The sequence below is a fragment of the Bos javanicus genome, chromosome 10 (assembly GCF_032452875.1).
Source record: "Bos javanicus breed banteng chromosome 10, ARS-OSU_banteng_1.0, whole genome shotgun sequence".
Taxonomy (NCBI): domain Eukaryota; kingdom Metazoa; phylum Chordata; class Mammalia; order Artiodactyla; family Bovidae; genus Bos; species Bos javanicus.
The window spans coordinates 101,484,627-101,498,086 of record NC_083877.1 but is presented as its reverse complement, the minus strand read 5'-3'; the positions used below and the strand labels follow the sequence as shown (position 1 = coordinate 101,498,086).

Sequence of the window (13,460 nt, the reverse complement as noted above, 5' to 3'; positions counted from 1 at the left end):
ATTGATTTGCTTTAGGATTGACTGGTTTGATGTCCTTGTTGTGAATTATGTAGGTGCTATTTTACCAGAAAACAAGTACTGCGTGCACACACCTACCTGCTTGGTGTCTAACTGCCTCTTGACAATCTTTCTGTTCATGTTGTGTCTCCAACAGCATTGCGTAAAGACTCTTTTCTGTGGTTTTCAGCCCCTGTCTCATGCCGATGTCTTTTTCATTCTTCATGGCCAGTCTGTTCACTTTATTGAGGTCAAGATTTCTGGGGTAGTTTTTCCTGTGCAGAGAAGACATTCAAAAGTTTACTTTTATTTTTGTTTAACAGTAAAAAGTTTGCAAGGGTCCAATGAGCTATCCATGTGGTGTTAGTGGTCAAGAACCTGCTTGCCGGTACAGGAGACTGAAGAGATGCAGGTTCCATCCCTGGGTTGGGAAGATCCCCTGGAGGAGGGCACGGCGATCCACTCCAGGACTCTTGGAGAATTCCATGGGAGAGGAGACTGGCAGGCTGGGGTTGCACAGAGTCGGACACGACTGAAGTGACTTAGCACGGCCCGGCAGACTGTGAGCGTCAGACTGGCCCGCCCTGATTTGCATGCCCCATGAGTTAAGAATGGTTTTTACATTTGCAAATGTTGGGAAAAATAGAAAGGAGAATAATATTTTATGACATGTGAAAATTCAAATTTCAGTTGCCATAGAGACCGTATGTTCTGGAATGTCTAAAATAATTTCTATGTGACCCTTTTCAGAAAGTTTACTGAGCCCTAGTTTAAAAGATTAGTGTTCAGTTTATTGAAATAACAAATTCAAAACCTTAGTGTAAAGTTTTTCTCGCCTGGAAAGCCCCATGGACGGGGGAGCCTGGTGCGCTGCAGTCCATGGGGTCTCTGAGGGTCAGACACGACTGAGCGACTTCACTTTCACTTTTCACTTTCATGCATTGGAGAAGGAAATGGCAACCCACTCCAGTGTTCTTGCCTGGAGAATCCCAGGGACGGGGAAGCCTGGTGGGCTGCTGTCTGTGGGGTCGCACAGAGTCGGACACGACTGAAGCGACTTAGCAGCAGCAGTGTAAGGTTTAAAAACAAAAAAAGCTTTAAGCTTAAAAAAAACACATGGTTACATGTCCATGAAACCACTACTACCACAATTAAGACACAGAACATTTTTATCACCCCCAAGAGATCCTCCATACCTCCCCCAGCATAGAATATCCTTCCCTCTGCTCTCAGAGCCGGGAACCACTAATTCTTTTTCTGTCACTATACGTTAATTTGCATTTTCTAGAATTTTACATCAACAGAATCATCCAGTAAGTACTCTTCTGTGCCTGGCTTTTCTTACCCAGCACAGATTTTTAGATTCATTCATGTTGCTGTATCTATCAAGAGGTTGTTCCTTTTTACTGCTATGCTTTTTTAAAACTAAGCTTTTTAATTTCTAGTTTAAAAATTTTGTATTATGAAACATTTCAATATACCTAACAAAAAAGGCAAAATAGTCTTCCTGCTGCATTCACATTACCCAGCTTTCAGTTCAGTTCACTCACTCAGTCATGTCTGACTCTTTGCAACCCCATGGACTGCAGCATGCCAAGCTTCCCTGTCCATCACCAACTTCTAGAGCTTGCTCAAACTCATGTCCATTGAGTCGGTGATGCCATCCAACCATCTCATCCTCTGTCGTCCCCTTCTCCCGGCTTTTGTCTTTCCCAACATCAGTGTCTTTTCTAACGAGTCAGTTCTTACCCAGCTTTCAGTTCAGTTCAGTTCAGTCGCTCAGTCGTGTCCAACTCTTTGTGACCCCATGAATCTCAGCATGCCAGGCCTCCCTGTCTATCACCAACTCCTAGAGTTCACTCAGACTCACGTCCATCGAGTTGGTGATGCCATCCAGCCATCTCATCCTCTGTCGTCCCCTTCTCCTCCTGCCCCCAATCTCTCCCAGCATCAGGGTCTTTTCCAATGAGTCAACTCTTCGCATGAGGTGGCCAAAGTATTGGAGTTTCAGCCTCAGCATCAGTCTTTCCAATGAACACCCAGGACTGGTCTCCTTTAGGATGGACTGGTTGGATCTCCTTGCAGTCCAAGGGACTCTCAAGAGTCTTCTCCAACACCACAGTTCAAAAGCATCAATTCTTCAGCACTCAGCTTTCTTCACAGTCCAACTCTCATATCCATACCTGACTACTGGAAAAACCATAGCCTTGACTAGACGGACCTTTGTTGGCAAAGTCATGCCTCTGTTTTTTAATATGCTATCTAGATTGGTCATAACTTTCCTTCCAAAGAGTAAGTGTCTTTTAATTTCATGGCTGCAATCACCATCTGCAGTGATTTTGGAGCCCCCCAAAATAAAGTCTGACACTGTTTCCACTGCTTCCCATCTATTTCCCATGAAATATTACCCAGCTTTAACAACTATCAACTAAGGGCCAATGCTCTTTCAACCATATTCTCACCCATTAACTCGCTCTCACATTTGCCAATCCTAGGCCTAATGCTAGGCCTTGGAGAAGGAAATGGCAACCCACTCCAGTACTCTTGCCTGGAAAATCCCATGGACCGAGGACCCTGCTAGGCTACAGTCCATGGGGTCAGAAAGAGTCAGACACGACTGAGCGACTTCACTTTCACTGTTCTTTCAGGCCTCACACTACTTTTCCTGCAAACATTTCAGCACGTATTTCTAAAAGATATGGAGCCTTTAAAAATATATAACTGTAACTCCTTTATCATGTCCATAAAGTCTGAACAATAATCCCTTAATTTTGTCAAATATCCAGTGTTCAAATTCTCAGCTGTTTCATAAATGTCCTCATTTTACTTATACAGTTTGTTTGAATCAGAATCCAAATAAGATCTCAGCATTACGTTTGGTCAGTATGCCCCTCAAATTTCTTTTATTTACTTTAACATTTTTGCTGCTGCTGCTAAGTCGAGTCAGTCATGTCCGACTCTGTGTGACCCCATAGACAGCAGCCCCCCAGGCTCCACCGTCCCTGGGATTCTCCAGGCAAGAACACTGGAGTGGGTTGCCATTTCCTTCTCCAATGCATGAAAGTGAAAAGTGAAAGGGAAGTCGCTCAGTTGTGTCTGACTCCTAGCGACCCCATGGACTGTAGCCTACCAGGCTCCTCCATCCATGGGATTTTCCAGGCAAGAGTACTGGAGTGAGGTGCCATTGCCTTCTCCGTTAACATTTTTATTTACCACTTGTTATTTATCTCTGGCTATGCAGGGCTTTCACTGCTGCATGGGGCTTTCTCTGGTTGCAGGGCATGGGCTTCTCATTGCGGCGGCTTCCTCTGCGGGGAGCCCGGGCCTTAGGGCAAGCGGGCTCAGCTGCGGCTCCCAGGATCTCGAGGGCAGGCTCAGTGGTGCGGGGGCTTAGTTGACCCGAGGCATGTGGGATCTTCCCAGACCAGGGATCAAATCAGTGTCCCCTCATTGGCAGCTGGACTCTTAATCGCTGGACCACTTGTGAAGTCCTTCAAGTCTCTTTCCCTTTTGGCTCCTTGCTTTATTATTATTGTTTTTTCCTTGTAGTTTATTTGTTGATGAAACCAGGTAGTCCGCTCCACGGTTTCCCACCATCAGAGTTGTGCTGATTCTATCCCCTACTGGTGTTTAAGATGTTCCTTTGTCCCTTGATTTCCTGAAAACTGGTTGTTGGGTATAAAGGAATATTTAATTGTAGAACAATGCCTTAAAACGTTCAAGTTCAGATTACATAACTTATTTTTTAGCAATAATTTTTAGGAAACTTGAATAATGTTTGCTCTCAGTTTATAAAGGTTGCAAATGAAACACTTCTCAACAAAATATAGGACCTCTTGGAGTAGGCAAATGACAGTCTGTGGGCTCGCCATTTATTTTTGTAAATAAAGTTTTATTAGAACACAGCCATGCCCATTCATTTATATATTTATTATTTCTGGCTGCTTTGCCAATACAGTGGCAGAAACCAGGAGTTGTGGCACAGACCCTCTGGCCCACAAAACCTAAAATATTTACTCTCTGGCCCTTTAAGAAAAAGTTTGCTGACCTCTGCTCAGCATTTATACATTTTACATAAATTTATAAATTTAATACATTTTACTTTCTCTTTGGGTATTTCCTTTACCCCAAAATACTCAATCTTCTTCAAGTATTGATTTTTACAAAGCTAATGAGTTATACCTAAAAGTATGGCAAACTTTAAATCATTACATCTTCTGAAACTTTGCTAAACTATACAAGCTTTTGACTTAGAAGCAGAAGTCTAAACAATTACTCATTTACACACTTTTAAATTGTTCTTATAAGGGTCTCTTAGGTCTCAAATTTTCTCACACATCCATAGTAGAGAAAATACCAAATATGTCCAGATAGCTTCCTCTTAGTCTTTCTCACATTTACTTACTTGGCTGCACCAGGCCTTAACTGCGGGCATGTGGGATCTTCAGTCTTCACTGTGGCACGGGGCATCCTTAGTTGAGGCATGTGTGGTCTGGTTCCCTGACCAGGGATTAAACCTGGGTCCCTGAACTGGGAGCACGGAGTCTGGAACACCAGACCACCAGGAAGGTCCCTACCCAGATCCCTCCTGATGACAGACATTTTACTGGTATGGTCCTGATTCTTCTAAACCTGTTTTTCTGGAGTGGAAGGATACCAAACAGTGGGGAAGATGGCGATGGAGGGGACCTGCTAAGGGAGAGAGGAGCTGCCCCAATTAATTGAGGTGACTTAGAGCCGGAGATTTTGATAGAACCTCAAAGCGGCAGATTTGCTTCTCTGGTTCTTAATGCATTTCCTAACTAAAGATCTCTGAGCTCCCTGGAATTCTCCTCACCCCCAATATATTTCAGTTCAGTTCAGTGACTCAGTCGTGTCTGACTCTTTGCGACCCCATGGACTGGCAGACCTCCCTGTCCATCACCAACTCCTGGACCTTGCTCAAGCTCATGTCCATCGAGTTGGTGATGCCATCCAACCATCTCATCCTTTGTCATCCCCTTCTCCTCCTGCCTTCAATCTTTCCCAGCATGAGGGTCTTTTCCAATGAGTCAGTTCTTCACTTCAGGTGGCCAAAGTATTGGAGCTTTTCAGTATGTATCTCTAACATGTAAGAACTTTAAAAAAGTAACCTCAGTGCCATAGTACGTTAGTATATCTAACAGATTTAACAAGAATTACTTGATGTCATCTAATCAGATCAGATCAGTTGCTCAGTCGTGTCTGACTCTTTGCGACCCCATGAATCGCAGCACACCAGGCCTCCCTGTCCATCACCAACTCCCGGAGTTCACTCAAACTCACGTACATTGAGTCAGTGATGCCATCCAGCCATCTCATCCTCTGTCATCCCCTTCTCCTCCTGCCCCCAATCCCTCCCAGCATCAGAGTCTTTTCCAATGAGTCAACTCTTCGCATGAGGTGGCCAAAGTACTGGACTTTCAGCTTTAGCATCATTCCTTCCAAGGAAATCCCAGGGCTGATCTCCTTCAGAATGGACTGGTTGGATCTCCTTGCAGTCCAAGGGACTCTCAAGAGTCTTCTCCAACACCACAGTTCAAAAGCATCAATTCTTTGGTGCTCAGCCTTCTTCACAGTCCAACTCTCACATCCATACATGACCACTGGAAAAACCATAGCCTTGACTAGATGAACCTTTGTTGGCAAAGTAATGTCTCTGCTTTTGAATATGCTATCTAGGTTGGTCATAACTTTCCTTCCAAGGAGTAAGTGTCTTTTAATTTCATGGCTGCAGTCACCATCTGTAGTGATTTTGGAGCCCAGAAAAATAAAGTCTGACACTGTTTCCACTGTTTCCCCATCTATTTCCCATGAAGTGGTGGGACCGGATGCCATCTAATACCCCATCCATTTTTAATTTTACCATGTATCTCAAAAAAGGTCCTTTTACAATTTTCCCAACCAGAATCATAATGGGGCCATATATCTCATTTGGTTGATACAACCCTAACCTCTTTTAATCTATTGCAGTCTCTCATACCCTAAAGATGCTGATTCACTGAAGAAACTGGGCTGTTTCCTATAATTTCCCACTCTCTAAATTTGGCTGATTGCTTCTAGATAGTAAAATGAAATGAATGTTCATCGTTCAGTCATGTCCGCCTCTTTGCAACCCCGTGGACTGCAGCCTGCCAGGCTCTTCTGTCCATGGGACTCTCCAGGCAGCAACACTGGAGTGGGTTGCCATTTCCTTCTCCAGGCCATCGTCCTGACCCAGAGCTCGAACCTGGGTCTCCTGCGTTGCAGGCAGATGCCTTACCATCTGAGTCTCCAGGGAGCTCCAGGGGGAGGGGTGCTAGATAGTATGAACTCTAAGTTGTTCCTTCACCATATACTTCTGGGAGCAGTCTCCATTACATTCATTTTTTCCCTAAGTCAAGAATAGTTCATAAGTGGGTGAACATATTCTCTAACCAGCAAAAATCTTTGAGCTTGAGGGGACCTTGAATTCTTTTACATTCCTAACATATTCAAAATGATACATTGTTTGAAGTTTGGCTATTTCACACAGCTTTGAGTCAGACTTGGCAGTCCCAACTCACGTAATAGCTAACTTGTATTAAGTGCGTTTGATGAGCCAGGTACCAGTCTAAGCACTTTACCTCTGTGCTCATTTAACCTTCTAAACATTTTGCAGAGGAAACTGTCCACACACACAAAAATAATCAATAGTCAATCTAGGAAAGAAATGGAAAATTTTGTTTGAGTCAACCTGAGGATTGTAATCCAGGAGATGATCTCCCAGATAACTCTGAGAACTGTTCTGAAGAGGTATAGGAAGAGGCAGCATGTATGTGATTTTGGTGAATGGTTACGTGCAATCAGGCCTTCCCCGGTGGCTCAGATGCTAAAGAATCTGCCTGCAATGCAGGAGATCCAGGTTCAACTCCTGGGTTGGGAACAGCCCTTGGAGAAGGGAATGGCAACCCACTCCAGTATTCTTGCCTGGAGAATCCCCATGGACAGAGGAGCCTGCTGGGCTACAGTCCGTGAGGTCACAAAGAGTTGGACACGACTGAGCGACTAATACTTTCCCTTTCTTACATGCAATTACCTCTCATCTTGGTAGAAGGTTACTGCTATTTGGGAAGAACAGATATCTTAGTTAATGTTTTTAGTGCTTTTCTAAGTATAAAAAGATGCAAGAAATTGGGTTCATAAAATTATCTTCTGAAAACCTCTAACTACCTGAGGGTCAGTTCCGTCCCGTTCTCCCAGAGCAGTCTCATCCTGATACTTGCCCTGAATTCCTTTCACAAATTCCTTTTAGTGGCTTTAGTGCCTAGTGACTTGATTCTTGTAGAACTGGATGGTGGGCGACATTCTTTATTTTACAGTCCCCACACTTTTGGTTTGAATTGTGACCAAGGTTTGGGAGGCATTTCATGACCAGTTTGTCATGAGCTAGGAATACTCATTCCCAGGTTAGGAAAAGATTTACCTGATAGTCCACTCAATGCACTGTTACTGGAGTAGGCTCCTTTAATAGTAACCAAAAGCCTCTGGATTGCCTGTCTTTAAGTCTTTTATTTACTTTTAGCTGCGCTGGTCTTTCACTGCTGCACGTGGGCTTCCTCCAGTTGTGGCAAGCAGGACTCACTCTCATTGCGGTGCTCTGGCTCCTCCTTGCAGTGGTCCCTCTTGCTGCGGAGCACAGGCTCCAGGCACGTGGACTTCAGTAGTTGCAGCACACGGGCTCAGTGGTTGCGGCTCTGGGGCTCCAGTGCTTTAACTCACATCGTTTGGGCACGCAGGCTTGGTTGCTCTGAGATATGTGGGATCCTTCTGGACCAGGGATAGAACCTATGTCCCCTGCATCAGCAGGAAGATTCTTAACCACCAGAGCACCAGGGAAGCCCTGGACAGCCTGTCTTACTAGTCTGCTACAGTTCAGGAAACTGTCCTCTCTTGCTGCTTCTTCCCATATCTAGAATATTACAAGCTTTGATCTTATAGAACTATGTGTTTGATCAATCACTTCAGATCATCTAATCACATTACTTTATCTGAGGCTCAGTCACTCATTGTGAAATGCAAGAAATGATTTTATAGATTAGGCAGAATATAAATAAAATAGCTAGTAACACTAATAAAGTCATAAGTATGCATTTAAGCCAAGAATTTCCATAATATGTGACCCAGTGTTCTCCCAAGTTCCCCTGACCAGTCTGTTCTGCACCAGTCACCATCTTTGAGGGAAATGACATATTGGCATTGTATATAGAGTTCACCAAAGAAGTCTGCACTTAAAAGCTGTGTGGTGGGTCATCGGTGACTCCCTTACAGGATTGTGAAAGGAATGTTATCATCTAAGGAATTACCTAGTTGGCATCAGAAAAACAAACAAACAAAATAAATTGATGGTCATGACTGAGCAGGTATTTCTGTCATCGGAAGAGAGAATGAGACTGTGTGCTTGCATTCAAGTCACTCAGTCGTGTCTGACTCTTTGCAACCCAACAGACTTTAGCCCACCAGGCTCTTCTGTCCCTGGTATTCTCCAGGCAAGAGTACTGGTGTGGGTTGCCATTTCCTTCTCCAGGGGATCTTCCCCACTCAGGGATCAAACCCTGGTCTCCTGCATTGCAGGCAGATTCTTTACCCACTGAGCCTCTTGGGAAGTCCTTCTGTCACTGGGAAGGGCTCCTTCATGCAAAATGCAGATACACAATGCACACTAGTGGGGAGGGAGGAGGTACAACGGGTAGAGAAAATTTTCATTTCAATTTCTATCTTGCCTTAAAATATGAATTTTTATTTCATAAAAAAAAAAGCTTGGGGAATCTGATTAACTTGACTCACTCAGTAAGTCAGGGTGTAAACTCAGGCGCGGAATCCGAATTCCAAATTCCTAGAACTTTCTGCTCTGAAGAACTGGCACCTCCACTCTCAGAATTTCCTGGTTCTCAAAGAAGCAAGCAGGTACTGATGACTGGGAGGAGGTCCCTTCCGCCCCGCCCCGCCCTACCCCGCCCTTTTCGTTCCGCCCCTTTTTTATTCCGCCCCGCCCCCATGGCTGAGGACTAGGCTCAGGGAGCGACAGAGAAAACCACACTTCCCAGAGTGCACCGCCACCGCAACGGCCTTACTGCCGGCCTCGGGCTCCCGGTGCCATCTTTGTGGGGTGAGGAGGCGGCGCGGCCTGTGACCATGGCGCTCTTCCCCGCCTTTGCAGGTGTCGCCGAGGCTCCGGACAGCGGGAGGAAAGGTGAGCCCCCAGGAGGGATGAAGAAGGCGCTCGGCGGGCTTGGAGGGGCGTCCCTTGGGCCGGCTCTCGGCGCTTGCCTTGGGTTTGTTTATCCGCTTGTATCCCAGAGTTCTCCGCGGCGCTGCAGGGCCTTCTGGGAGGACGGCCTCTCGGCGCGCTTCTGGGCCGGAGTTGTAGCGTCCAGAGGGGGAGAGAGGCGGGAGAGGCCGCGGGCCGGGGGCTTCTGTATAGCCGTGTCTTTGCGCCCCGCTTTCTCCCCGAGGCACGGTTACTTCACCTGTGAAACGGAAGCAGTGGTGTTTTCACGGGGGAGACTCCTGATGCAAGTGCTGGGTGTGCTTCATTACAGCTTGCTTTCTTCCCCGTTTTACTTATTTCTGAATCGCTGGGTGGCTGTCTTTTGGCCGAACCAGAGCTAGAAAATTAGGATCCGAAGCCCAATCAAACATAGTGGGCGCAGCTGCTGGGAATAAGCACTGGCATCTATTTACTGAAGGCTGACTGTAGGCGCGGTAACGGTGTTACATACTTTATTCAAGCCTTAAACATTCCCAGGAGCTCTGCATTGTTAAAGATTGTGGCACACAGTGAGGAAACTGGGTCCTTTGTCCGACAGACGTTTTCCACCAAATCCTTATGGTGTCCTAACATGCTTCTCTACCCAGTGCCTCAGTCGTGTCCACCTCTGTGACCCCACGGACTGTCGCCCACCAGGCTCCTCTATCCACGGGGTTCTCCCCGCAAGAATACTGGAGTGGACTGCCTAGACCTCCTCCAGGGGATCTTCCCAACCAGGGATCAAACCCACATCTCCAGGCCTCTAGCGTTGGCAGGCGGATTCTTTTACCTCTGAGCCACCATGGAAGCCCCTCTCTACCCTAGAATTTCCTATCAGTTCAGTTCAATTCAGTCGCTCAGTCGTGACCGACTGTCTGCGGGCCCATGGACTGCAGCACATCAGGCCTCCCAGTCCATCACCAACTTCCGGAGCTTGTCAAACTCATGTCCACTGAGTCGGTGATGCCATCCAACCGTCTCGTTCTCTGTCGTCTCCTTATCCCGCCTTCAGTCTTTCCCAGCATCAGGGTCTTTTCCAGTGAGTCAGTTCTTCACATCAGGTGGCCAAAGTATTGGAAGTTCAGCTTCAGCATCAGACCTTCCAATGAATATTCAGGACTGATTTCCTTTAGGATGGATTGGTTGCATCTCCTTGAACTCCAAGGCACTCTCAAGAGTCTTCCTCAACTCCACAGTTCAAAAGCATCAATTCTTCAGTGCTCAGCTTTCTTTATGGACCAACTCTCACATCCATACATGACTACTGGAAAAACTATAGCTTTGACTAGACGGACCTTTGTTAGCAAAGTAATGTCTCTGCTTTTTAATATGCTGTCTAGGTTGGTCATAGCTTTTCTTCTAAGTAGCAAGCGTCTTAATTTCATGGCTGCAGTCACCATCTGCAGTGATTTTAGAACCCAATAAAATAAAGTCTGTCACTGTTTCCATTGTTTTCCCATCTCTTTGCCATGAAGTGATGGGGCAGATGCCATGATCTTAGTTTTTTGAATGTTGAGCTTTAAGCTAACTTTTCCACTCCCCTCTTTCACTTTCATCAAGAGGCTCTTTAGTTCTTCTTCACTTTCTGCCATAAGGGTGGTGTCATCTGCATATCTGAGGTTATTGATATTTCTGCCAGCAATCTTAATTCCAGCTTGTGCTTCATCCAGCCTGGCATTTGGCATGATGTACTCTGCACATGGGACTTCCCTGGTGGCTCAGACGGTAAAGCGTCTGTCTACAATGCAGTAGACCCAGGTTCGATGCCTGGGTGGGAAGATCCACTGGAGAAGGAAATGGCAATCCACTCCAGGACTATTGCCTGGAAAATCCCATGGACAGAGGAGCCTGGTAGGCTACAGTCCATGGGGTCGCAAAGAGTAAGTTAAATAAGCAGGGTGACAATATACAGCCTTGACATACTCCTTTTCCTATTTGGAACTAGTCTGTTCTGTGTCCATTTCTACCTGTTGCTTCCTGACCTGCATACAGATTTCTCAGGAGGCGAGTCAGGTGGTCTGGTATTGCCATCTCTTGAAGAATTTTCCACAGTTTATTGTGATCCACACAGTCAAAGGCTTTGGCATAGTCAATAAAGCAGAAATAGATGTTTTTCTGGAACTCTCTTGCTTTTTCAATGATCCAGCGGATGTTGGCAATTTGATCTCTGGTTCCTCTGCCTTTTCTAAATCCAGCTTGAACATTTGGAAGTTCATGGTTCAAGTACTGTTGAAGCCTGGCTTGGAGAATTTTGAGCATTACTTTGCCAGCGTGTGAGATGAGTACAATTGTGTGATAGTTTGAGCATTCTTTGGCATTGCCTTTCTTTGGGATTGGAATGAAAACTGACTTTTACCAGTCCTTTGGCCACTGCTGAGTTTTCCAAATTTGCTGGCATATTGAGTGCAGCACTTTCATGGCATCATCTTTCAGGATTTGAAATAGCTCAACTGGAAATCCATCACCTCCACTAGCTTTGTTCATGGTGATGCTTCCTAAGGCCCACTTGACTTTGAATTCCAGGATGTCTGGCTCTAAGTGAGTGATCACACCATTGTGATTATCTGGGTCATGAAAATCTTTTTTTGTATAGTTCTTCTGTGTATTCTTGCCACCTCTTCTTAATATCTTCTGCTTCTGTTAGGCCCATACCATTTCTGTCCTTTATCGAGCCCATCTTTGCATGAAATGTTTCCTTGGTATCTCTTATTTTCTTGAGGAGCTGTCTAGTCTTTCCCATTCTATTGTTTTCCTCTATTTCTTTGCACTGATCACTGAGGAAGGCTTTCTTATCTCTCCTTGCTATTCTTTGGAACTCTGCATTCAGATGCTTATATCTTTCCTTTTCTCCTTTGCCTTTCGCTTCTCTTTTCACAGCTATTTGTAAGGCCTCCTCAGACAACCATTTTGAATTTTGCATTTCTTTTTCTTGGAGATGGTCTTGATTCCTGCCTCCTGTAGAATGTCGCGAACCTCTGTCCATAGTTCTTCAGGCACTCTATCAGATTTAATCCCTTGAATCTATTTCTCACTTCCACTGTATAATCGTAAGGGATTTGGTTTAGGCCATACATGAGTGGTCTAGTGGTTTTCCCCACTTTCTTCAATTTAAGTCTGAATTTGTCAATAAGGAGTTCATGATCTGAGCCACAGTCAGCTCCCGGTCTTGTTTTTGCTGACTTACGGAGCTTCTCCATCTTTGGTTGCAAAGAATATAATCAGTCTGATTTCATTATTGACCATCTGGTGATGTCCATGTGCAGAGCCTTCTCTTGTGTTGTTGGAAGAGGGTGTTTGCTATGACCGGTGTGTTCTCTTGGCAGAGCTCTATTAGCCTTTGCCCTGCTTCATTCTGTACTCCAAGGCCAAATTTGCCTGTTACTCCAGGTAGTTCTTGATTTCCTACTTTTGCATTCCAGTCCCCTATAATGAAAAGAACATCTCTTTTGGGTGTTAGTTCTAGAAGGTCTTGTAGGTCTTCATAGGACCGTTCGACATCAGCTTCTTCAGCAATACTTGTCAGGGCATAGACTTGGATTACTGTGCTGTTGAATGGTTTGTCTGGGAAACAATGGGGATCATTCTGTCATTTTTGAGATTGCATCCAGGTACTGCATTTTGGACTCTCTTGTTGACTATGATGGCTGCTCCATTTCTTCTGGGGGATTCCTGCCCGCAGTAGTAGATACACTACTATCTACTATTTAACCCATTGCAGTCCATTTTAGTTTACTGATTTCTAAAATGTGGACGTTCACTCTTGCCATGTCCTGTTTGACCACTTCCAATTTGCCTTGGTTTATGGACCTAACATTCAAGGTTCCTATGCAGTATTCCTTTTTACAGCATCAGACTTTACTTCCATCACCAGTCACATCCACAACTGGGTGTTATTGCTTTGGCTCTTCATTCTTTCTGGAGTTATTTCTCCACTGATCTCCAGTAGCATATTGGGCACCTGCGGACCTGGGGCGTTCATCTTTCAGTGTCCTATCTGTAATAGCAGGGAGGGAACACAGCCCCACCCATCAACAGAAAATTGGATTAAAGATTTACTGAGCTTGGCCTACCCATCAGAACAAGGCCCAGTGTCCCCTCAGTCAGTCTCTCCCATCAGGCACCTTCCACTAAGCTCTTATCGTTCATCAGAGGGCAGACGGACTGAAATCCCCAATCA

At 45.3% G+C, this 13,460-nt stretch overlaps 1 protein-coding gene across 2 annotated transcripts in view; it reads left to right on the top strand.

Annotated features, from left to right (window-relative positions):
• Nucleotides 1-9,049: 9,049 nt before the first annotated feature.
• NRDE2 (NRDE-2, necessary for RNA interference, domain containing) overlaps nt 9,050-13,460 on the top strand; it is a 48,307-nt gene continuing 43,896 nt past the window's right edge. Inside the window, exon 1 of one of the 2 annotated variants that reach the window (XM_061429693.1) lies at nt 9,050-9,226. In XM_061429693.1, the coding sequence (XP_061285677.1) occupies nt 9,169-9,226 (58 nt within the window). In that variant the 5' untranslated portion in view covers nt 9,050-9,168. The remainder of the gene's footprint in view (nt 9,227-13,460) is intronic. The other variant, XM_061429692.1, reaches the window with a different exon arrangement.